This window comes from Elgaria multicarinata, chromosome 10 (genome assembly GCF_023053635.1).
Source record: "Elgaria multicarinata webbii isolate HBS135686 ecotype San Diego chromosome 10, rElgMul1.1.pri, whole genome shotgun sequence".
NCBI classification, from domain to species: Eukaryota; Metazoa; Chordata; class Lepidosauria; order Squamata; family Anguidae; genus Elgaria; species Elgaria multicarinata.
In genome coordinates this window covers 68986044-69012478 of record NC_086180.1, presented here as the reverse complement: position 1 = coordinate 69012478, position 26435 = coordinate 68986044, and the positions used below count along the sequence as shown (strand labels likewise).

Genomic DNA, 26435 nt, shown 5'->3' with positions numbered 1-26435 from the left:
TGGATTCCCTCTCTATGAATCAATGAACCTAATTTTGGGTCTGCAGTTTTAAACTGTTAACACTTCAACACAATCTGTATCAATTAAAAGCTGTATAGTCCTTTAAAAGATCAAAATCTTGCCTGAAAGGTAGCTCCTTTTTAGAACTAGGAGAAATTCCTTCTTGGGATCATTGGAATACACCATAAGTTCCCATTTTGAATACAAGTGCATGTCTCTAAGAAGATCATGGGTCTTAACATGCTGATAAAGGATGCCTTGCAAATCATCTTAAAAGCTCACTCATCCTGGAGTGCTCCATTTTATCCTCCTTTTTTCCTCTCCCTATTTCTTTCACCTCATCACCCTGCAATCCATTCTGTTTACTCTCTTCTCCTGCCTGCCTCCCTCCCTCCCTCCCTTTCCCAAGCTAGGAATGTGGAAGAACCTCCTCTCTAAGGCTAGGTGACACTTAAGAGCACTGCCACGCTCTCCGCTACCTCTGCAAGAGCAGCAACCCTACCCTCTTGCTTTTCCCAGGGTAAGAGCACTGGGCGAAGCCATAACAAGCTTTTCTTGGACTTTCAGAAGGGCATTGTAGCCTCTGAAGGCCATAGTTAAACTATAGAACTTACTGTCACAAGATGAAGTGATGGCCACCAATATGGTTAGCTTTAAAAGGGGTTTAGATAAAGCCCTAGAGAAGAAGGGTATCAATGGCTTCTAGTCCTGACAGCTATATGCTGTCTCCAGTAGCAGAGCCAGTAAGCCTATGTACACCAGTTGCTGGAAACATGGGTGGGAGAGTGCTGTTGCATTCGTTCCTGCTTGTGGGTTCCCGGCCAACTGCTACTTGGCCACTGTGCGAACAGAGTGCTGGACTAGATGGATCCTTGGTCTGACCCAGTGTGGCTCTTTGTATGTTCTTAATATAGACATGCCATAAATTGTATGAATGCAATAAGGGGTATATTTTTGTAACATAAATAGGAGAAGCTTGAGGAGCCTTAGAACAGTTAGGGAGGGAGAGGGAGTTTGTTTCTCTGTCATGTTTATCTCTCAGAAGCTGCTATTTTCATTTCAAAAGAAGCCTCGCAGGCAGATTTGTTTACTGTTCTGTAATACTAACTCAGTTTATTGCTGGCATGTTGGAGTCTGCTAATGAATGGAGTCTACTAATGAATCTTCTCCTCCTAATTATTCCCACTGGCCATTTCTAGCATCATTTCTCACCTCCTCTGTTTTGTCAACTTCACTCTGTAATCAATCTTTGTTTCCAGAATCTTGATTGATCTTGTTACAATCTCATATGCCTTGGACTGATTTTTCTGACATATTTGAGGAACATCTAAGCAAAGTATGCGGGTTTGCAATGTTGCAATAGCATAGATTCCACCGAAGCTGTCTATACTTGCAGTGCCTTGCACAGGCTTACATTGAACCTACTATAGAAGATGCTTCTGGTGTCTCAGAATTACAGAGGCTATGGCTGCGTTTGGACAACACAATAGTCAACGGTGGATTAATAGTCAACTCCACAGTTGATTATCGAGGGGATACTTCCCACACATGATTATAATCAAACGTGGTGTGGATTAAGACCAGCGTCGAGTTGACTATTAGTCAACAGTATGTTTGATTGACACATCGCCCACCCTCTCTCTTCCCTTCAGTCCTCCTGCTGGTATCCCATTAGCCATTGCTAGTTCTGCTGGCTAGATTAGAGCAGCCACCACTTTGGTCGCTTTTGGCAGGGGACTCTGTAGCCACTAAAAATAACCAACTGTATGCAACAAAGTAGTCAATAGTGCCTGATACATGACATGTTAACCAATGGCTGTTCAGATAATCAATTCTGCACAGCATTGGTTATTTGCATTGATTATTTTAGCCAAACAACTAAATGTGGTGTGAAAAAGTCCCGACAGACAACACAATTACCAGCCGTTGACTATTTAACCCACCGTTGCTTATTGTGTCGTCTGAACTGAATCTATGTCACCAAATGGGTCCCTGGGTACAAGAAAATATAGTAACTAACTGTTGTAACTAGCTGGATTGATCTCCCTGACGAGGCTCGCCTGGCGCCAATGCTGCTGTCTTTCTGGCGCCAGGTTAAGACTTTCCTCTTTGCCTAGGCATATGGCGGCACATCTTAATTACCCACATGATTTAGTTTTTTTAACGGTTTTTAATGCTTTATGTGTGTGTGTTCTGTGTTTTAGAATTTTAAATTTTGTATACTTGTTTTAATCTTAATTTTAGAATTTCTGTAAACCACCCAGAGAGCCCTGGCTATGGGAGCGGTATATAAGTGCAATAAATAAATAAATAAATTGTTGGTCTAACATAATGGTCGGGTTCAGACATTCATGCGGAAAAAGAGCCCACTGTGGGTTATTCCCTTGCCCCTGTGCGTGGTGTGCTCATGAATTGCATAATTACTGAACCCAGCATGCTATGTGGCAGGGCTGGCTTCTCACCCACCCCACAACCTCTACTGCAAGCCGTAGATTGTGGGGTGGGTAAGAAGCCTGGCTTGGATGACACAGCAACCCATGCTGCATTGTGGGTAATTATCCAAATTGCAGTTGTGCGTGCGCCATGCACAGGGTTGGGGAAAGAACCCATGATGGGTTCTTTTACACCTGTGATCATTCAATTGTGGCCAGCAGGTTAAGAGCATGAACTATGATTGAAGTTCTTGCTTCAAATCCTAGTTCAGCCATGAACCTAGAATGTGGTCTTATGCAAGCTGTTACATTCAGCTTTATCTCCCTGTCTGAAATAGGGATAACAACACTTTCTTACTCTTCAGGGTGGTTGTAAGGATTAATGAAATGATATGTGGAAAGGGCTTTGACTACTTCGGGGTGTGGGGAGTATATAAATACCAAGCCCTGTTGTTGAAAAGATCTCATATGTGGCTTCACCCATGCTTATGAATGCTCTAGAAGAACAACTGTTAAAGGAAGCATCTTTGTAGTGCAGTGTCTGATGCTGTGCTTGACTGAGTATATAGATGTCACAATACCCAATGGTCGGGTTCAGGCGATCTTCACCACTTCTATAACCACCACTTCTCCAATTACACTTGCCTGCTCCATAAGTTGTTGTGTCGTCTGAACCCAGTGAACTGCAGAATCCATGGCTTGTTGTAGGGGTTATGTGGTGGTTTGGAAACCACCCCTGCCTTGCACCTCATCGGGTCACTTAAACTGTAGCTAAATCTCATTCGTCAAATTTATTTTGTTTTGTTTTGTTACAAAAAAACAAAAACAGGCATTTCCATATGAAGCATGGAAAAAAGTTCTGTTATAATCAGTCAAAGTTAAATGCCAAGTAGATGTGTTTGGAAAGATCAGGGTATCAGGGTACCTATACCAAATTCTGCCTCTTTGGTAGCTATTCTTAAATAGCTGTTGCTTATTCAAACATGTGGAATTGTTAAAATCAAAACAAACCAAATACTATGAGAACACACATTCTTATATGAAATCTTTTAACTACCAGTGGCAAGTGGACAAGTATACTGTTTTTTAAAACTATGGAACAGTGTAAACGATATGCTAATATGTTTTATCTTTTTAATTCAGCATTTTCTTCACACTCTCCTTCTAAAAACCATCACATGTCATCTACAAGTGAGGCTGTTCCACCTCCAACTCTAACCCAAAACCAAGCATTTTCTCTTCCTCCTGGGCATGCTGTCTGCTGTTTTATGGATGGTGGAGTGGGACTTTATGACATGGGAGCCAAGAAATGGGATTTTCTTAGGGATCTGGTATGTTTGCTCACATTTCTAAACTTTTGACTATCAGTTCAGATATTCACAATCTTCAAGTGATTTATCCTGACTCCCTGTGGTTGTATAGAAAATGTATGTGACCTGGGCTCACAGGTGCTGTACAGCATCAGTACAAATGCTTCTCACCTGTAGCTTCCCTGATCAAGGTAGCACATTTTGGCAACTGCTATAATCATGGGAATGGCAATAATTCCTACGTAGCTATTTTGTTCACAGTGCAGGGCGTGCATCAAGTTCTCCATTTGCATTTATCACTGGAATTGGAGTGGGAACACAAAAATAGCAAAGATTTTTAAAAGGTATGAAACAACCCTGACATAATTAATAATACAGTTACCATGTTCAGTTTGATGCAAAACAGGTTTTTTAATCCATAGTTGTCAGGCTGGCCCGGGGCAATTACTCAGGGCGCCACAAGTCATTCTCCTGTGGGATATTATTTTTCAAAAAAGTATTTTATTTAGTTTTAACAATATACATCAAATACAATAAAAGTGACCAATAAATCTATCATATAGAATAAAACTAATAAACAGGAGAAGAAAGAAGAGAAAGAAGGGGGAGGGGAAATCCACAGTAATTTAAACAACATTTGGAGATTTAGTACATAACATAATCATTAAAGATGTATAAAAATCTTAGGGGGATATTACAAATGCAAATATAAACATAGGGATTCAGCTCAAAGTGGTGCACAGCCCTAAAAGAGGTACCAAGGAGGAAAAAAGCAAGGCTAGAGGGTAGGGAAAAAAAGGGGAACCAATGAAGATAGTTTGCTAGCCGTTCCCAACAATCCACAATAAAATTGCCCTGCCAGATTTGGCTAGCCAACAAGCTACCCTGTGAACAAACCACCTTAAACAACCCTGCTACAAGCCATGGGTTCTCAGGGTGGCTTGTTTGTGAAAAACAACCTATGATGGAAAAACTGCTTGATGTGAGAACTGGGTTCAGACATCATGCGAAGTCACCCTGCAACCACCCACGATAACGGCCCACCAAGCAAACCAGGTCACTGACTTCCTCCTTTGTATCCTGTCTTTTATGGTAGGAAGGCAGGGTACTAATCAAATAATGTTTGTGTGGCTTTTATCAGCTTTGTTTTAATTCCTCTCAGTTCTGACTGATTTTTTCCTTCTGTTTTTATTATGTTGTGTGTGAAATTTTATGTTTGTATACTGCCCTGGAACCCACTTTAGTGGGTGAAGGGTGGTTCTAGAAAATGTTAAAATATTTTAAAAAGTTAAAACTATATTATAAATGTCAACACATACAGTTTTTCCATCAACTAATGAAAGGGGCAAAAAGAACTTTTATAATGGGACTTACCTCTCTTCTAGGGTCATGTTGAAACCATTTTTGATTGTAAATTCAAACCTGATAATCCTGATCTTCTAGCTACAGCATCATTTGATGGAACAATAAAAGTGTGGGATATAAATACTTTAACAGCTGTCTACACTTCGCCTGGTAATGAAGGGGTAATATATTCCCTTTCATGGGCTCCAGGTGAGGATATTTTACCTTAATTTCTGCATAGCAGAGTAAAAAAATGATAACCCTGTCATAAAAAAAAAAACCAATGGCAATTTTAGCCCACTGCAGATTTTAATTAAAATGCTAATTAATATCTGTATGTCAGCACTACTTTATGAATAGTTACTGTAAACACTATAAGGACTTGACATACTTTTCAGGTTTAATGTACCTATCACAGCCTCTACTTCTACATTTCATTTTGCTGCTTACAATTCCCCCTCACTACAACCATGTGTATATATACTCTGGGTAACGTTTCTTGCATCTGATGAAGTGATCTCTTGTCCATTAATAAAATCTATAATAAAATCGTAAATTATATGCCATAATAAAATCATTAGTCTTTAAGATGCTACAAAGCTCTTCTTTGTCTTTGGTTGTTGAAAGTGGTAAATAACCAGTGTCACCTGCATTGGTAATTCTGCATATGCACAGAAACGCCCCCCCCAACTTCAATTCTACTTATGGGAATGGGATTTGTCCTGCTGTAGCTTCTTGCGGAAAACAGTCTCAAACAGACCTCAGTGTGTTGTGCGGGGTTGTAGGGCTGAGAGAGTTGGTAAAAATATAATTCCTTGATCCAAGTGAGAATGTGGTACCAGGCACAGGATTCCACTTCGTTTTATTTTGATTGTTTTAAATCAAAATGGGCATCAAAATAACAAATGTGGTTCAATGTAAGCAAGTGTAAAGTGATGCACATTGAGGCAAAAAATTCCAACTTCAAGTATAAAGTGATGGGATCTGAGCTCGCAGTGACTGACCAAGAAAGCGATCTTGGGAATGTGGTCGACAGCTTGATGAAAATGTTGATCCAAGGTGTGACTGCTGTGGAAAAGGCAAATCCCATGTTGGGCATAGTTAGGAAAGGAATTGAAAATAAAACTGCCAAGATCATACTCCCATTATATGAATCTGTGGTGTGATCAAACTTAGAATACGGTGTTTCAAAAAACTTTCAGAAAATAATTTGATACAAAATTAGAGGAATCGCGCAATTTCTGTGTCTGGATCACTAACCCATCTCCCCCTGTGTGTATGCACTTACTCTTGCACACACTTTCTTCCAGGATTACCCACTCGAAAACTCTTCAGTTCAGTATTCCCACACACACCCTTTCTCATCTCCAACCTCCATCCATCACACACACATGTACCCCATTATTCATTTGTGTATGTGGATACACATATATACACACACCTTTTCTCCTGCCCCTTCCCAGGCTTACTAAATAGAAATACCTCCCCGACATCTTCAGTTTTGTTTGCTGAATTGTCAGCCACACTGCAAATGGAAGTGTCAGCTTTCAGCTGCCCACTGTCTTCATTTCCTAAGAATGCACATTCTAGGAACTTTAAGTTGGGCAGCTGGAGGCTGGTATTTCGCTTTGCAGGATGCCCAGACACCCAGAAATTTTCTTTTAAACCTCAATTGAGGCAAAAGGTCTTGTGCGTAATGTGAAAGATGTCAGTAGGTCCTACAGTGCTCATGGGCACCACAATGATAAAGTCATGTATACACAATGCTATGTATAATAATGAATGGACATTCAAAATGGCAGCACTATATTTTGTTCAAGGAGATTAACTTGTCAGAATGGGTTTAGCTGGGCCAGCCTATAAAGCAAGGGTGAAAAAAGTAAGCCCTGCCAATATTGAGTGCCACCAATATGTAATGGCATAACAGAAGGGAGGAATTCCAATTCTTAAATAAGGAAATATGCTTGGCTGGCATGTTCTGTGAAGGGAAAGGAACGTAGGACATCTTCAAAAGCATGAGAAAAACAGAATGGAGAAAAGTAGAACTGTCTGGGCAAACTAGTGAATAAGGGGAAATAGTTTGACTGTTCCTCTTCGATTGTATTGAAGGTAGATATAAAACTATATACTTGACAAGCAGAAGATGTTACTAACTGTCCAAATTTGCTGTGAAAATAAGCTTTTGAGGAAGCTTTTTCTGAAAGAATATGAAAAGTGTTTGTGAGGTGGGGGAGAAAAAGCTTACTTTAAGACTGGGCTTTGAATTCAGGAGTCTGTTTTTAAATATGCTGCCTGTTCCTAACCTTTGGGATAGGAAAGGAAAGATAACTATGACTTTAACCAATATTCCTGTGTCTGTTTATTCAATAAACTTTTTCCCAAAGGAGACTTGAATTGCATAGCTGGTGCAACTTCCAGAAATGGTGGTTTCATCTGGGATGTCCTACGAGGCAAAATGATAACCCGTTTTAATGAGGTAAGAGATGAGTATAAGTTAGGGTGATGCTATAGCTCCCACTAATGACTGTGCAAAGAAATGTTCAGTAAATATGTATACTTGTAACTTGCATCCCTAAGTTGTAAAACCTAACTGCAAAGCCACATGAAAAACCCAAGCCAAAAGAAGGTTGATTTTTTGTGAAAGATTTAATTAACAGTCAGAAGTGCTCTTCCCTACCTAAGCAGTTTTTGGAGGAGCACCTAATTTTTTAAATTAAATTTCTAATAAAAAAATTAAGCTTTGCTGCAGCTATGGGAACTTCATGACAACATTTCATTGAAAGGAGAGAGATTGATGCATAACACCATATAGGATCAGTCTTAGGGCCAACTATATGCATTGATGCCAATGAAGCCTTCCCTTGAAATTCAAATAGCAGCTCCAAGAGACAATTTTTGACAGACTGTGACAGGAAAATAGAAAATTAAACATCCCTTCCCCACCCAGTAGCCAAAACTCTATGGGCAGTTCATAAAATTTAAATCCATAAGGTACAACGTAAAATATAAAATATGGAAGCTTGAGACCATGATATAAAAGTACAATCAGAATAAGACTGAATAGCAGTGTAGAGATTTAAAATACAGATTTAAACAGCAGAGCTAAGAGACTAGGGGCTCATCTACACCAAGCAGGATATTCCACTATGAAAGTGGTATGGAAGTGGTATATAAAAGGCAGGAGCCACACTACTGCTTTATAGCGGTATTGAAGTGTACTGACAACTGTTGGAGCCCGTGACAACATACCATATACTGCTTTCATACCACTTTCATAGTGTTATATCCTGCTTGGTGTAGTTGTGTCATGGGCCCCACCAGTTGTCAGTACATTTCAATATCACTATAAAGCAGTAGTGTGGCTCCTGCATTTTATATACCACTTTCATAGTGGAATATCCTGCTTGGTATAGACAAGCCCTAGGATGCTAAAATACTGGGAAAATTAAAAAAAAATCTTCACCTGGTGCCGAAAAAAATACAACATAGGTGCCAGTCAAACCCCTCTAGGGAGCTCATTCCACAACTGGGGTGCCATAGCAGAAAAGGCCCTCTTCCTAGTAGCCTCACTTTCTTTGGCAGGGGCTCACGGAGAAGGGCCCCTGAAGATGCTCTTAGGGTCTGGGTAGGTACATATGGGAGGAGGCCATACAGTATAACCTGGCCCCAAGCTGTTTAAGGCTTTGAATGTTAATACCAGCACTTTGATTTGGGCCCAGACATGGACTGGCAGCCAGTATAGCTGGAGAAGTACTGGTGTAATGTGGACTCGTTGGTCAGTCTCCATTAATAATTTTGCTGCCCTGAAACCCACTGCAGAACAGGTTGAACATCACCTAGCCAGGCAGATGAACCACCCACTAACAGTACCTCCATCTTGTCTGGATTGAGTCTCAGTTTGTTGGCCCTCATCCAAGCCATTGCTATGCCCAGGCACTGATTCAGAACAGCCACTGCCTCACCTGGGCTTGTTGAAACCTCGTTCATCAATCAGGATAATTGTGCTTACTCTAGAGTAAAAAGTAATAAAACGTGTACTGTTTGCTAAGTCTCTAAGGTGTATGCTTAGAATAGAATTTACGAACAGTTCTTTAAACTTTCCCAAGTTCAAAAGGTTAGACTAGTATCACATCCTGTACATGGAGCTGTCTTTGAAAACTCTCTGGAAATTGCAATTCAAGAGGAGAACATAAAGCTAGTGTTAAAAGAATTCCACTTGTTCCATGTTGGTTTCCAAGCTTAATTCAAAAGTCTGATTTTGACCTTTGGTTGCCCAGGCATGTCTTGGGCCAAGGTTACCAGCAGGAGATTTAAAGAAGCCTTGCTCTAATCTCATCTTTTGCTGGAGAAAGATTAATGGGGCAAAGATACAGAGCCTTATCCTTAGTTCCCAGTTAAGCAGGTTTTGTCACAGTTTTTAGAAAAATTGCAAACATTTATTTTTATTCTGAGTGGCCTAGTCAAAAGAGAGGTTCTAAATTGCTGTATTGGCTGTTGCTCAATGTTTAGTTTTTTAATGTTATTTTGCTGTTCTTAGTTTTTGTTTTTAGTTTGGAGAATTTAAATGATTTTTTGATTATCAGTTCCCTAAGGCCTTCTCGGAGGTCAGTGGTGGGATAAAATACCAATTTTAGGATTAAGTTTCAGCATAATTTTAAGGGAAACTAAAAGAATTCCACATGTGCATCATTGATAATGATGCACATGTGGATCTATAAACTGCTCTCAGATCTGATTGCCAAGCTGCTTTTTGTACTCAGAGGACATTGAAGAGCAGTTTGGGAGTTTTAAAAAGGGAAAGGCATCTTTTGAAAGGAAAACTGAAGAGAAAAAGAAGTCATTGTATGCCCCCTCAATCTGGGCCTTTAGTGTGTAGTTCTTGAACACAGTTTCCTGTAGTCTTAATTTATTACAAATTATGACTTTTGCAGTGTTCATATGAATTAAAATATATTTCAGTAAATATTTGATGATAATCAGTACTCTTGCACAGAGATGATCGGTAAATACGTACAAGACTCTGTGGGCTGGTTCTTAAGAGATGTATAGTATTCCTGTTCTGATATCCATTTTTTTTAGAAAGAAAAATAAATACACATGGTGTATATCTACTGTGAATGCTTCTGAATATCTGCAAGGATTGGGAAAGGACTGAAGCCCCTTAACACACCCATGCCCATATTTTATTTGTAAAAAAAAAAGCAGGGATTTATATATGAGTAAGCCTTTCACATGTATTTTGTACTCTGGAATTCAAACTAGAGAACAAAATTTCTTGTAAGAAATAGCCAGCCCTGGTTAAAGTATTTTAAAGCTCCATGTTAGAGCTGATTACAGATTTTATTTTATTTTTTTACTGATTTACCATCCTGTATATTACCGGATCTGTAACAAAGGACTTCAGGACTGTCTAGATTTGAAGCTTCTAAGGCTCTTTATAACCAGAAAAAGAAACATTACACATTGCCATCCTGGTGTGGATAATGTTTTTTTCTTTTCTTTTTTTCTTTTGCTCTAGCTGAAATACTGTCTTATTGTCCAACATCTCATACTGTTCTACATTTGTCTTTTAACAATAGATGGCTGCCTGTTTGTATTATTAATACTACAGATACTCTAGTGTTTCCCATAGCCTGTCAGCATTCAGTTTTTATCTCTTAAGTATCATGAAGCTTCCTAAAATTTAAAGCCAACAGTTTACATGTAGCTTCATCCACTTAAACTAGAATTTTTGGATTTAAGTCAGTTCTATTGATTGCAGTGGGCTCACTGAATTAGAGGGCAAGACTGGATAGCTATACCAAGGTCTACAATTTAAGCAGAAAATCGAATATCAGCATGCCTGATCAGACATACTTCAAGTATTTGCCTTGTATGAAGAGGGGGGGAGGGAAGTCTTTAGAAGCTGTTATATATTAGGTTTTTCCGAATTTAAAAATCGAGTTTTGAAAGGCAATCCATATTTGTGTTAAAAAGTCAAAATTAAATATTATTAATTATGTGCTCTAATGCAAAAGGGGGCTATTTTAGCACTTTGAAGATGCCGTATTTATAACCACTCCAGGCCCATCAAACTTAGGGCTCATCTACACCAAGCAGATATTCCACTATGAAAGTGGTATGAAAGCGGTATATAAAATGCAGGAGCCACACTGCTGCTTTAAAGTGGTATTGAAGTGCATTGACAACTGTTGGGGCCCACACATACCACATACTGCTTTCATACTGCTTTCATAGTGAAATATCCTGCTTGGTGTAGATGAGCCCTTAATCTGTCCCTAATGGAATGCATATCTCCATGTGCATGTACATCAACTTAATTTGTTTCTAGAGCAGGTTTATTGATATGCTTTAGTGTAACTTACTACCAGTAGACCACTTTGGGGAGAGCTGCAAGTCCCCCAGAGCTTTACTTGATTATAACACTCAAGTCATTGCCCCAGCCATCATGCTACTTGAAGCAGCCAGAGAATACTGGGAATTATTCACCTTCTGCTTTCTTACCAATTATAGTGTATCTATTTTGTCTCAAGCTACATCAGAAGCTACGTCATTACAAAATGCCATGTGGGAGGGGTATATGTACATACTAAATATTGTATGTACAAATACAGAAAATATGGATAAATCCTGTTAGGAAATAGGGGGTGGGAGGAGTCATAGACAAGTGTATAAATAAGAGAAAAAGGGGTGAATTATTTCTTATTGATAGGCGTTTTACATTTTTTGAAGCATGGAAAGAATGGAATCTTCTGCATTGCATGGAGTCATAAAGATTCAAAAAGGATAGCAACCTGCAGTGGTGATGGATTCTGGTGAGTGTCATTTAGAAGGCATCCTTACAAATACACATGTGCATTTTGATAAAGTGTTATTTGATTTGATTACCTAGCAAAATGTGAGTTGATGAAATGTATTGACATGGTGTTGCCTGTTCCAGAGGTGGGACTCAGTTACTTGTCATATATTTCTTAACAAAAAGGGGGGAAAGCACTAAATGACCCTAGAATGCCTATTGCTGAATTGTGTTTCTGTGCATAAAACTGCAGAGTGGTTGATGTTCTTCTTGTGATACAGGTGTTCCTTCTATACTACTCCTGGAAGGATGCTTCAGCAGTGGCATTTCGCCTACACCCACCATGTTGGAAAGAGCACGAAAATGTTTCCTTGTGTCCCTATTTTGCTATATATTCATGCAATGGGGCAGGTGGGGGGGAGATTAGCAGCAGCTTCCCAGCACTTGTCTGCTTTCATTTTTTTATAGAAATGTGACTTTTAAGGATGGTTGACATTAGCGAAGAAGTATTCAGGAAAAGTTCTCCAAACTCATATCAAATCAAAAAACAAATTGAGCTTGATAAACTTTCAGCTATCAAAAGCTATATGAGACATCTCACCTTGCAAAAAATCTGTTTTTTTCCCTACTTTCTACTTTATATAGTATTTTATTTTTATCCCATTCTGAAGAAGCTTATCACCAAAATATGGCAGTACTACACAATCCCCTTTCTGTGTTTTCAGGGTACTGCACAAGGGAGTGGCGTATATTGTGGGAATTTTGAGTGTGCGGCAAATGTCTTGGTTGCATATGACTGTAACACTCATATGTTCTGAGAGGAAACAGAAAGGAATAGTCCAGATATGTAATAATAAATTTAAATTCTCCATAGTTACCCAACATATTTCACTTCTGTTTAGGTATTCATCAGGGAACTATATAGATATTTTTTTAATTCCATGGGAATAAGCGTATACCATTAACAACCCTCATTTTCAGGAGCATGTAGTGGGGAGGGAGAATCAGCAAAAGTCTTGCAACATCTTTTCTTCCAAGATGTTCAAAAGCATCTATCTTCCTTTGCTCAGCCTTCCTTATGGTCCAGCTCTCGCAGCCATAGGTTACTACGGGGAATACCAGTGCTTTAACTATGCGGACCTTTGTTGTCAGTGTGGTGTCTCTGCTCTTAACTATTTTAATTTCAGCCCGTTATTCTGTGTTCTGCGCTCTGGGATGATTGAGAAGAGATCCTGGCCCTCCTCTGTGTGGCAACCTTTTAAGTATTTGAAGGGATACATAATAGCACTCTTCAAATACTTAAAAGGTTGCCACACAGAGGAGGGCCAGGATCTCTTCTCAATCATCCCAGAGCGCAGAACACAGAATAACGGGCTGAAATTACAGGAAGTCAGATTCTGGCTGGACATCAGGAAAAACTTCCTGACTGTTAGAGCAGTACGACAATGGAACCAGTTACCTAGGGAGGTTGTGGACTCTCCCACACTAGAGTCATTCAAGAGGCAGCTGGACAACCATCTGTTGAGTATGGTTTAAGGTGGATTCCTGCATTGAGCAGGGGGTTGGGCTTGATGGCCTTATAGGCTCCTTCCATCTCTACTATTCTATGAGGGATCATGGGTGTTGTAGGCCAAAGCATGTGGACTGCCACAAGTTGCCCACCTCTGACCTAGAGGGTTGGATCCAGAGTTCTGTGGAATGAAAGGGGATGGAGGAGACATTTGCTAATTCTCTCTGCCCTCTACATGCTCCTGAACATCTGCTCTGGAGGTTTGAGGGATCCCCCAGAACAGTGTGGGAGGTGGCCTTGCGGGGGCTGCAGGGGAAGGGGAAATTAGCAAAGATCTCCCCCTCCTCCCATTCTGCCCATGGAATGTTAGTACGTGAGGCAAGAGGTTCCAGCTTTTTTCCATGTATGGAAAGAGCCCTTCTGTACATGGAACAGCAGTTCTTATCCAACTCTCAGACAAATGTAAAGTGCTTTATATGTGATGTCAGAAACATTAGTCTGTAGTGAGCAATAGTTACCATATACATTTTGATAGAAGTACTAATTGACTTGATTTTATGGCAAAAATGTAAATTGATAGCAGATATTGACATAGACAAAACACAAAGCGATTGACAAATAAGGTGATGAAATATGTTTTTTCCTGTGAAAATTTTAATAAATGTATTAAAATACATTTTAGTCATAAAGAATCATTGCAGGTTTGAAGTGTTTTGGATAAAAGTGGACCATTATCAAAGATACTAGTCCAATTTGTTCTGTGTGGTTGATAGTGTGGCCACTTTTTTGTTCTTTCATTTCAAAGAAACTCTATAATTAAATAAATGATAATTTAAATACTTCTAGCATACAGTTTGCAAAACTCTGATTTATGTTTTTATATTACATTTTATTCAGTATTATTCGGACCATTGATGGCAAAATTCTGCACAAGTACAAACATCCAGCTGCAGTTTTTGGCTGTGATTGGAGTCAAAATAACAAGTGAGTAACTATTCTATAAGTTTTCTTCATATAGCTTGTCTCATAGTCCCAAAGAATAATAAAGGTTAAAATAAACTTGTTCTAAAATTGATATAGCTAGTGTAATATGTTGGTGTGATATAGCTTAGTAAAATCATGATGTAACGTGAAAGGAAATTTGTTCGGGTTTGGACCTGCCTTGAGATGACACTTGAATGGCTTAGCAGTGTTGACTTCCACTTACATAAGAGCTCAAAAAAATTTAGTCTCACCACTGAGGCTACAAGAAGCCTTTGTTGATGATTTGTACACATCTGCATTTTGATTCATATTCACATGTGGAATTAAAGTTGAAATAAAGTATTAAACTGTAGAGGTTTACTCTGACTTCCTCTTTTGGCTTCTTACTTAAACAGTCTGAACTTGGATTACCTGCCAGTATGTAAGTGCTTCTTAAAACCATATGGGATTGTTCAGTCTTCAATGTCCCCCCTCAATAGAACGTTGGACAAATGATATACTAGACTGGGGCATAAAAAAGTCTTGTTTCTAATAAAAGATGCCCTCAGGACTCTGCCATGGTGATACAGTTACTATATGACTACCTATTAGCTACTGAGCCAAGTTTAAGGTCTAACTGTTGACCCCTGAATAACTTGAGGTCAGATTCTGGTGGATCACCTCCAATACAGAGCTGTGTTATTGTTAAGATAACCCGAGGAAGCTTTGCTGGTTGTACCAAGACCTGCAGATAGGTACCTGGTGACAACCTGGAAGCAGGCCTTCTCTGTGGTGGCACCCACCTTATGGAATGCCCTTCCCCTGGTATTTAGGAGGCAACAACTGTGGCATGTTTTCAGCACCTATTAAAGATCCATCTCTTTACTCAAGCATTCCTTGAATGATGGTGCTGACCAGTTAGACCACTTATTAATTACTATGCATTTAGATTTGGTTTTAAACATTTTAACTGATGTTTTTATATTGTGATTTATTTTAATCTCTGTTTGTGTAAACTGGTTAGATATATATATTGATGTGGTAAGCATTCCTTACAATTTTCTGTGCTGCCTGGGACTGATGGGAGTTGAATGTTGGCCTAAAGGAAGAAGTGGACTCTCATGGATTTGTATGAATGACCTCTTAAGGGCACAATCTTATGCAGCGTTTAGATAGATTTAGATTTAGAAAGATGGATTAGGAGGATAAAATATTCTGCACAATAGTTCATTTCTCTCTCCATATCTGTTGTTGATGCTGGATAACACATGTGATATTAGTGGAACTGTCGCCAGTTAGCACTGACTGTAAAAATAATAATAAAGATACAACTGCTTTGAGAACAATTGCAACATAATAATTGCTATCATTGGATGTCTGAAATGAAAAGGTAGTGCAGGGCAGGTTTTCTGAAAGTCTGCTTATATTTGTTGATTTTAGCATTTTTAAACCATGAAGTTCTAGGGACTGTGCTTCTTTTTGCAGAGATATGATAGCCACTGGATGTGAAGATAAAAATGTCCGTGTCTATTACCTAGCAACTAGCTCTGATCAGCCATTGAAAGTATTCAGTGGGCATACTGCAAAAGTGTTTCATGTGAGATGGTCTCCTCTGAGGGAAGGAATCCTTTGCAGTGGTTCTGATGATGGGTGAGCATATTTAACTATTAAAGTCAGTGGGGATTTGCCTTTCATTCAATAGACAAGGATGGATTGTACTCAAGAGTTTATACTGTCTGTTTTTATCTATTGCGTTTGGCTGACATCCAAACTTCAGGATTACTTCTGTGTAAGGCAGGTTCGGACTGGAACTGAGCTGCTTTAAATGACACTGTACCAATGTGTGCTTCTTTTCTGAGTGGGCCTGTGTAGCTTGATGAGTCCAATGCCCTGGTCACGCTTAGAGGTTGGGCATGATATTGGAAATGACCATGTTCACACTTACAAGGATGTATTAGTCCTTCTCTGAATCCAGCTCTGAGCAACATCCATGTGGCCCAGTAGGTTATTAATTGTGGCTTGCCTGACAATGGTTCTGTGGCCTGACTGTGGACCAAGTTCTGATTTCTCAAGAGGCAGCCATGGAAGCATTCAGTGAAGCCAGATGCTAAAAGCTGTGCTACCCCGTCTTCCTTTCCTTAAGGCTGCAGGGGAAGTTAGGGGTGTATGGAGATGAGGGCTGGGGGAATCTGAGCACTGTTAGGGCACATTGCAATACTTTGGCAGGAGTCTAGATTATCTGTGAGCAGCCAGAAGAAAAGTAGAGAAATCAAAACAAGGAAATGTGGAGATCATATAGGTAAAATCTGCATTAACAGTATTATAATGGCTACTAGTGAGGGGTTAATTTATGCACTCTTTCTCTAAGAGCTCTATAATACAATTTATTAGTAAAATCAGGCCTTTCTTGTAGTTCAATCATTTGTTTTCTATCCTCACTGTATAGGTTTCCTTTTCAGCTCCCTAGAGCTCTGAATGTGGTATCTATTCCATCATCCCAAGGGAGGCTACATGAGGCTTCACTTGGATTCTGTGCATACTTACTAGGAAGCAAGTCCCATTTAAAATTACTGGGAATTACTTCTGAGTAAACATGCATCAGATTGCACCTCGGAAATGCTAGGACCCTGGCCAAAGAAAGCAGTGAAGAAAAATCTTTATTTTGAGGACGATGGGGGATGGTCAAAAAGGGGAGGTTGTAATGTGTAAAGCTTCGCATGCCATTGTGGATGATAATTCATTTGTGTGTGAGTGGCGGCAAGCGTAAACATAGTGGCCTGTTCTATATGCATCGGTGCATTGCAACAAACAGTTTACCTTTGAAGTATGTTAGGAGGCTCCTGTGACTGCAAGGAATTGGAACAACTGGCCATAATTTTTCACACATTTAGGTTAGCTGTTTATTTTACATAAGAGAAAGTGCATGTGACTCAATGCTGCAGTAAGAGCAATTCTTCTGATGTGTTGCATCTGAATTTTTTTTAAAAAAAGAATGTGATATTTTGTCTAGTGATAATCAAATGTCATAATAAAATTCTTACAGCACTGTTCGAATATGGGATTATACACAAGATGCTTGTATAAATGTTCTTAATGGACATACAGCACCAGTACGGGGACTGCTGTGGAATACAGAAATACCTTATTTACTGATATCAGGCAGCTGGGATTATACAATCAAAGTATGGGACACAAGAGATGGAATCTGTCTGGACACAGTGTATGATCACGGTGCAGATGTCTATGGTAATATAGTTCAGTGTTTTGATGCTATACATTTTCAGTAGATTTTATAGTCCTAAATATTTCCATTCAGTATTTTAAACCTAATTTATTAAAATTTCTTTCCTTTAGGATTAACATGTCATCCTAATCGCCCCTTCACTATGGCCTCTTGTTCTCGAGATTCCACTGTGAGACTTTGGTCTTTAACGCCTCTTATAAATCCTCTCCAAATAAATATTTTGGCAGACAGATCATGGGATGAGATTATCGGAAACACTGGTGGGTAACATTCTTATGAGCTGACATTAGGGATATACAAAATTGTGCCTTTATTTCAATGTTTTCGCTTTGCTTCACTATGTTTTTTCATATCTGTGGAAAGTCTCTGGAGTGTCTTGGATATCCTTGTTTCTCTGTTAAGGTGGGGGAGCATTAAGCTATCCAGGCTTGAGAGGCAAAAAAAAGCACATGATTTCTCCACACCCCTGAAAAAACAGTTGCACAAACTTATGTGTATTCCAGCAGTAGATTGATGCATGCGTGTCGACAATATTACATGTGCAATTTCCATGTCACTTTATTGTGTTGCCTTGATATCAAGTGCATACACGGTCTGAGAAGTTGGATCTGCAGGCCAGTGTGCAGAGGCCACCCTGGAAAATGCCAACTACAGGTTAAAAATTACTGGTTTTCTTGTTTTATCTTCATGTACATTGAGTGTTTCTGATATACAATCTAGTTGTGTGTAATTGCATATGACTTGTGCATCAGAATATGTATCCCATTGAGAGTAATGCAGTATTGGCAAACATCTACACTCAAGTGCACATTCTTATATGCATCCAACCTCTTATTTCCCCCCTTTCCCCTTGGCTTGTGCAAGAGTTTGTACGTCCAAATGCCAGTTTAGTTTTACCCCCACAATGGAAAGTAAATCTGATTGACATAAGGTGTTGTGTTCCTCAGAAACCTCCTGCCTTCTTGGGAGACAATGATGAGGCTTGCTAAGTAATCCACAAAGCTTTATTTAAGCAATAAACATCTCTTCTCACCTGAAAAGAGTCTAATCTCTTGGAACCCTTCCCCCTAGGCAAAACTATGCAACCTAAGCGAGACAATTGTCCTTCCAAGGAGTTAACGGAAAGCCTTTTCCCAAAACGTGTTAACTTCAGAGCGGATAGTTCTGAGGTGGCTTCTAACGCAATGCGAGCCGGACCAACTTTCTCTCATCTTCCTTTCGCTCTGCCCGTTTTAGCCTGCAGCGCACTTTAGGATCAGCTAGCTTGTTGGTGTTCTCTCCTTCAGAAGGTTGTTGGCTTCCCACTGACTGTGTATGATTTGTTTTTGACGAGATAAGCTCTGGAGAGAGTTCACCACCAGCTGCTGGGGAAGAAACCGTGAGAGCTGTCTCCCCCACTGGTACAGGCTGGACTGTGTCTTGCGCCGACTCCTCTACTTCAGAGTCTGATTCTTTGATTACCTGAAACACCTTCTTCCAAAACAGGGGGAGCAGGGCTAGACATGACCTAAGGAATGTTCAGCATAATTGTCCACTGCAGCAGGACAATATCTGTGGTGAAAGTCAAACCTCCTGAATTACTGTGGAATCTCTAGCTGAATTCAGAAGTGTTGACAAAAAACAACCACTAGAGTAACTTTGGTGTGTGAGGTTCCTTCATCTGTGTGGCTCATTGTCTTCATATTCTATTTAACCCCTTCTTTTTTTAAAAAAAGGTTTGTAAATATTTGTTTTTAATAGATCGTGCTGTTGAAGTAGGTGCACCTCCTTTGCTATGTGGCAAAGTATCCAGGGATATTAAACAAGAAGTGGACAAACTAACTGGAAATTCTCGAGGAGGAAAACTGAGATGGCTTTCAGAATGTTTATCAGTAAGTATTAAATAGTAAAAATTGTATACATAAATGATATAAGCACACAGAAAATGCAGAATAGCTAGTGCTGAATGCACTAGCTAGGGTGCTCACTGGGACCCTAGCTATGCTCATATAACACCTGTGTTAAAAACAATAACAACCCTGCACTGGCCGCATATAGGTTACCGAACCACATATAAGGTTGTCTTACAAATCCCTAAACAACTTGAGACCAGGATAACTAGCAAACTGCCTTTCCTTATAAATACCGAGGTGACTATTAAGATCCACAGAGGAGCCTTCTCTGTTGCGGCCCCCACCATTGGCAAAACCTCCCTCATGTAGTTTGAGAGGCAGAAAATGTGACATCTTTTAAACACCTTTTGAATTGTTCATCCAGGCTTTCCCTGGGCTGTAAGTAAATTAACTACGCTCTTCCGTTTTACTGCTCCTTGATTTTTTACTGTAGTTGGAAGTGTTTTAAGGCTGTGTTTTAATATGGCATTCTAATGTGGTGTTTTTAATATTGTATTTTAATAATGTGAATCACTGAGAGATATTACTAAGCAGTATATAAATGCCACAAATAAATAAATACATTAAAACTCAATGGCTTGCATCCAGTTTAACTTAGTTGAACAGGTGCTGTTGAAATCAGTGGGACAAGTTAGTCACAAATTAAGTCCCATTGATTTCATTGGGAACTTAGTGTAACTAACTTAGTCTGGATGTACCCCAGTCTTTTAAAGCCGATAGTTTTGTACATCTAAGTAAAATCCAGGAACTTCAGAACTAAGCATAAATCATCAAATGGCTATATTGAGTGAAGGCTTTAAATGGCTATGCAATACTAAGTTATGTTGCAATAATTTGCGGGGGGAAACCCACCAGTTTTCATGTAAATCATCTATCTGTTTTCTCTACACTACTTTTATATTGAGTATCATAACTATTCTTCTATTTTTATTTTGAATATAGAAAAAAAAAGAATAACGTGCACAGAAGAGATAGGTATAAACAAAGTAAGAAGGAAATACTATTCACATGGGGTGAACATCCTTTGCCATGTTAAACATTATTCTACCTTGACAAAGTATCAATTCCCACTTTGCATAGTGGGTTTATTCCCTGTGTGTGCACTAGAGTTCATCACTGTAATAGAGAGATACACCTCTTCAGACATGTAATGAGGAATCATGGTTTGCTACGGCTTCCTGACCCATGTCTATTGTGTGTTTTACAGATGTACATTTCTCTGTGTTGTACCTGCAGTAAACTCGCACGCTGCAAGTTCGCCTAAATTAATCAGATTACAGCTATAGATGTATTTGGACTACATTGGAACAATTGGCTCTTAAGTACCTATTGTTTCTGAAAACAAGACTTAAATGAGGTGCGGGTAAAGGACTCAAAGACAAGGAATTAGAAGTTAGGAGACATTTTTGCCCGTAGAATTTGAAGTGTTTTCTCTTCTGCATGGCTCTTGTGACATTATAGGCACTGATGCTAACCGTTGACTTGGTGTAAGTCCCATTGCTTTTGGTCGGTTGCCAACAAAACATATGTAAGAATATAACTTGAGTTACACAGTGGAAAAGTTTACATGTCATGCTAAGCAAACCAGTGAATAAGCCATGGTGGGTGGGTTGTTCACTGAACAACCCACAGAATGCCCAACAGATGATCAGGCTTGCCGTAGCTTGCTCTTCCCCTCCTTCCTCTATAGTCATCCAGTCAGCTCCGGCATGTATGCCAGGCACCTTTGCGACAGAATCTGTCTTGTCTCCTCATTCCCATCGCTAGTTCTTTTTGTGTCCTGACTTCATACAATTTTCAGTGCCTCAAAAATGCAGAAATGGGGTCATAATTTTTATTATAATTTCTGTCTGTCTTTCGCAAGTGCGCACTTATGGCTGTTCGATATGTGGAGTCTCGCCTGATCATTTTCCTTGTATGTTTTGGCTGTCAAAGGAAGTGACAAAGTGGAGTAGGTAAACCTACAAGGAAATTGACAAGACGACGGTGCATATAGGTTCATTTGTGCACAGTTGCAAAGAACCAGGGAAGAAATATTTGATTTTTGACTTTTTTAAAACAACAACAACAACACTTAGAGGATGGCTGAACAGGATGGAGGAAATGGGGCACCCATGCCAGCAGTACTTGCACCTCCCCATAGGGCCCCATTCACTCATCCCATGCAGCTGCCTTCTCAGTTTTTTGTTTTTTTTTTAAAAGCAACTGTCAGGGAGATTTGCATGCATCCGCTGATGCTTCCTTCAAATCCCTCCTCAAAATTTACCTTTTCTCTGATGCACAATCCCCTAATTTTCAGATTTTACTGTTAACCAGATCTAAGTGTGTAATGAACACCTAATTCTTTCCCTATTTATCCCTGCCTCCATTTCTTTCCTTTTCCTGTTGCCTTTCCTGTGTCAATGGGTTGTATCCAACCCGAAACATCGGCCAATGGAATGGAAACTGCTTTTGGAACAGTTTCCCCTCCTTCCTGAATCCTCCTGCATGCCCCCTAAATCTGTTGCTGAGAGTTAGGGGACTCTCCAGAAGGCACATGGGGGCTGTAGTGGGGAGGGAGAGGAAGGGGGAGCCCTGCCACGTGAGTGTGGACGTCTGCTGCTATGACTTTGGATTTAAGCCTTTGATTGTAACTTTGTCTCTACACATTGATGATGTAGAATAGATAAATAATAAAACAACTATACTTATACAAGTAGGGGGTACAAGAACAGAAAGGAGTTCTTTATAAACTGAATTCAATATTGGCTTATTTACTTTTGAACTGACCTTTCTTACTTTCCCACTGATTTACAAACTTACTCATTTTCTTTGCAGATTTAATTCTAATGTAGCTTTTTAACATTTAACATTATTATTATTATTATTATTATTATTATTATTATTATTATTACAGCCCCCAGGAGGCAGCAGAAACTTGTGGGATCTAGTTGCTGTAATAAAAGGCCAAGATGATAGCTTGCTTCCACAGAATTACTGCAGTGGAATTATGCACATGAAACATCTGGTTAGATTTAGAATGGTAAGCTAAGTATGCTGGTTGCCTATCTTCTTCCTCAGTTACAAAAGAACTGCTTTACCTGACCAAATGCCTGTTATGAAAAAGATCTGTATTTTGGCAAGAAAACATGCATTCATTTGTTGCCCTTTTCTTGGGTGCAAATGTTGCCTATTTGTTGGCTGACACATTTACTTATATCTGTTCTTGTACTTTCATTTCCTTGAGCCAGTGAATTATTTTAGGCCAATGGGTGTAGATTTACCTGCTTGTTTAATCTATTTATTGTGTAGTCTGTATTTCCCCTCACAAGAACAAGTACAACAATTATAAATGGTATATGAGCCCTCACCTATACAAGATGTGTAAATGGGAACTGAAATTTTGGAATATTACAACTCTGTTCTCAATTACTGTGCCCATTCTACTCATCTGGTTGTAGAGGACTAGGAAATAAAAGTTTATTTTCCAACAGGAATATTTAAAGGTCCCTAGCAAAATATTTTTACATAAAAACTGCTGTGCTGGTGAAACTAATACATATCAAGTATAATAAGCTGTCTTACAATACCAGATACACCAAGAAACACTTCATTAGACTATTATATTCTACCAAAATGACCGAAAATATATGAACTTCTTATGCAATTTAGTATGTCAGTAAGGCTGAATAGTTTGGGTACTTCCCATTGGAACAAATGGGAGAAAAATTGCATCTGTTCATTTCAACAGGGCTTGCACAAGTTGTGTTAGTAGTTGGTTTTGCGCAAAAGGTCCAGGCAAATAACATGAAAGGAAGGCGTGGGATGATTTCATGCAAATCAGAAATATGTTGGTTAAATAGTGTAACACATGTTGTTGGCTTCAAGACACAAGCATTACCTTTTTCAGACGGTGCCCATGTCTAGCAAGGGCATTCCACCAGCAGGAGAATCTTCCATATCAAGAACGCCACTGTGGGCCATGTGTGGGGGCAAACTTGAATCTTATATAGGGAAGTAAGAACCACACTTTAACTAGGTACTGTCCCTTCCCTTTTCTGCTGTTCTTGTTATCAAAGTGTTATTTGTTTTACGGAGCGCTGAAATCTTCCCAGTGCAGCAGCATTTCTCTAGATATTGGGGCCATACATCTAGACATTTTGTCAAAATGTACCACACATGTTGTAGGAAAACAGCTTATTGTGATTCTTCTTCTACTTTCAGTCTAAAGCCCAAGAACTTACAACTGTGAAGATGTCTAAATTCGGAGGTGGCATTGGTGCACCTAGCAAGGAAGAAAGGCTAAAAGAAGCAGCAGAGATACATCTAAGACTAGGGCAAATTCAGAGATACTGTGAACTTATGGTGGAACTTGGAGAGGTAAACACTAGATTACTGTATTGATATTAAGAGGAGGAAAGGGGGCAATCTTCCCTACTTCCCTGAGTTTGAAAACCAACACCTTGAATTTTAAAGAGTGACTGTGATGGGCTTGAAGGAGTTAAGGTCCCTTTAAGAGTTCTCAAGAAGTTAGTCTCTGAGCAGACTTACAGTTGTTCTGTCAAGGACCTTGAACACTAATTGTCTCGAACCGTCCAGCTCTGCACCTGGGGGATGATCTCATACTGTACGTGCAGCCGAGCCGATAAAAGATCCCGGCAGTGCCAGTAATCTGGTTCCTTGCAGCAGTTCGGATTCTGGTGCCCTAGGCTGAGAGGGAAATCTTCTCTTTTGTCTGCGAGGCTTTTAGCCCGCAGAGGTAGAGTCTGTGGAAAGTTAGTGTGGGGCTGGATGTCTTGGGAAAAGTGTGGCTGCTTGTTCAGCAGGGGGGGAGGGTAGAGTGTATGAATGAAGGGAAGTTGTGTTGTCCTTCCTGCCTTAAATGTTTCTGTGCTGTGTCTTTTCCCCTTATGTGTTGTCCCAGCCCTGGGACGTGGGAATTCCACCAGAGTTTTAGTTTGTAATTAATAAAGTATTTTGACCTTTACGTGGTGTGGCTGTTATTTCTGGGTGCCAGACTCAGACCGGCAAGAGGAGCAGGTGGCAGGCTCCTTCACAGTGACCATTAATATATTGGCTTCTTTACTGACATCATTTTTCAGATACTGTTCATTTTTAAATATAAATGGAAACATTAATTTATTAGCTATGTTCTTGCAAATAGATGATATCTTTAAAAATGGGGAGTATTTTCAAAAACCATTGCATAGCTCCTGTTTCTTGAATTCATATAAAAATACTAGGCACAACATATTCTGTCTTCTAGTGGGACAAAGCACTCTCAGTTGCCCCAGGAGTATCTATGAAATACTGGAAGAAGTTAATGCAAAGGTAAGTTGAAGGGGGAACTTACTGCATTAATTGGGATCATTAGGAAAGGGACTAAAAATAAAATTGCCAATATTGTAATGCCTTTATTATATGAAGTTTATACACACTTGGAATACTGTGTATATTGTAGAGCTGGGAAAGGTGCAGAAATGGGTAACCAAAATGATCAGCAGTCTGGAACAACTCTATGAGGAAAAGTTACAATGTTTGGGGCTATTTAGTTGAGAGAGGTTTATCAAAGTGTGTGTTGTGTGGAAAATGTGGATAGAGAGACATGTTCTTCCTCTCATAATACTATTATTTATTATTATTATTATTTATTTATTTATATAGCACCAGAGTAAAACAGTAAATAGCAAGCTGAATGGTGCTAAATTAAACATAGGTAAAAGGAAATACTTCTTCACAGAGCATACAGTTAAACTATAGAATTTGCTTCCTCAAGATTGCGACCAAGTTTGGACAACTCACTGCAGTTCATTGTCAGTTATTTAACTCATGATGAGCTGTGGCTCGTGGGTCCCAAATTGCATATGCAACCTCCAATCGGGGGTTGTTGTGACATGTAAAACTGGTAAGAGTTAAGCCCCACACTGGGTTTACACATTCCACATCCTCACCATAGGTTAAATAGCCCACAGTGGGCTGTCGTGTTGTGCAAACATTCCTATATCAATGGCCATCAACTTAGATGGCTTTAAAAGGGAATTGAACATATTTGTGAAGATAGGACCATCAGTGGCTATATGCTACTTCCAGGGTCAAAGGCACAATGCTAGTTGCTGGGAGCAAGAGCAAGAAAGGTCCTATTGGATTTATGTCCTGCTTGTGGACTTCCCAGAGGCATCTGGGACCAGAATGCTGGACTAAATAGGCCTATGGTCTGAACCAGGGCATGCTGTCCTTCTTTTCAAACTCAACTTTAGAAGGAACTTGTATCTGATAACCAGATGTGATACGTATGCAGTGGGTTATTTGAAACTGTCCTTATAAATGCTTGTGATGGCATATTTTAATTAAAATATGTATGCTTTTCCAAGCTGTGGCTTTGGGAAGAATTATATGCCTCTCAAAAGGCAGATCTGTGGCATTGAGCTTTCTAATAAATCCTAAAGCCCCACCGATGCCCTGTGACTGGATCTGATACTAAATAATTGAAATGAAACTAAATGGCTGATATTTTTAATTTTGATTAGGAGAGCTGACCAGTTAATTCAAGAAGAAAATGATGATGTTATTCCATACTGCATAGCTACTGGTGATGTGAAGAAGCTTGTCACATTTTTTACTTCAAGAGGTCAGCTTAAAGAAGCTCTGCAGGTTGCACAGGTACCACTGTATGTGCTTATCAGATGCTAATAAATGCCACATATTTTAGGATGTGGTAAAACATTTAGTTATAAATTGTTAACCTGTATTATTAAGTTTGAGGCAGCTTTGACTGTAAAAGACAAAAGCAAAACCCCAGCATTTACGAATAACATTGTAAAAATGTTGCTCACATATTCACATGCCCTGTATCTAAATCAACAATGGTAGGCAGAGTGATTAAAAACATTTTATTAGCATCAGAAAGGAAGTTATTGATAGGAAGAAATAGCCAAATTCTAGATTTTCCTGTATTGCCATCCTTA

The 26435-nt window shown here is 39.4% G+C and overlaps 1 protein-coding gene across 1 annotated transcript in view; it reads left to right on the top strand.

Annotated features, from left to right (window-relative positions):
- Nucleotides 1–26435, top strand: part of WDR17 (WD repeat domain 17) — a 55314-nt gene that overhangs the window by 9887 nt on the left and 18992 nt on the right. Inside the window, exons 7-19 of the mRNA XM_063136161.1 lie at nucleotides 3576–3763; nucleotides 5128–5296; nucleotides 7471–7562; nucleotides 11819–11901; nucleotides 14290–14376; nucleotides 15841–16005; nucleotides 17399–17601; nucleotides 17710–17859; nucleotides 19340–19470; nucleotides 22388–22513; nucleotides 23695–23850; nucleotides 24737–24801; nucleotides 25998–26130. Of these exons, the coding sequence (XP_062992231.1) occupies nucleotides 3576–3763; nucleotides 5128–5296; nucleotides 7471–7562; nucleotides 11819–11901; nucleotides 14290–14376; nucleotides 15841–16005; nucleotides 17399–17601; nucleotides 17710–17859; nucleotides 19340–19470; nucleotides 22388–22513; nucleotides 23695–23850; nucleotides 24737–24801; nucleotides 25998–26130 (1748 nt within the window). The remainder of the gene's footprint in view (nucleotides 1–3575; nucleotides 3764–5127; nucleotides 5297–7470; nucleotides 7563–11818; nucleotides 11902–14289; nucleotides 14377–15840; nucleotides 16006–17398; nucleotides 17602–17709; nucleotides 17860–19339; nucleotides 19471–22387; nucleotides 22514–23694; nucleotides 23851–24736; nucleotides 24802–25997; nucleotides 26131–26435) is intronic.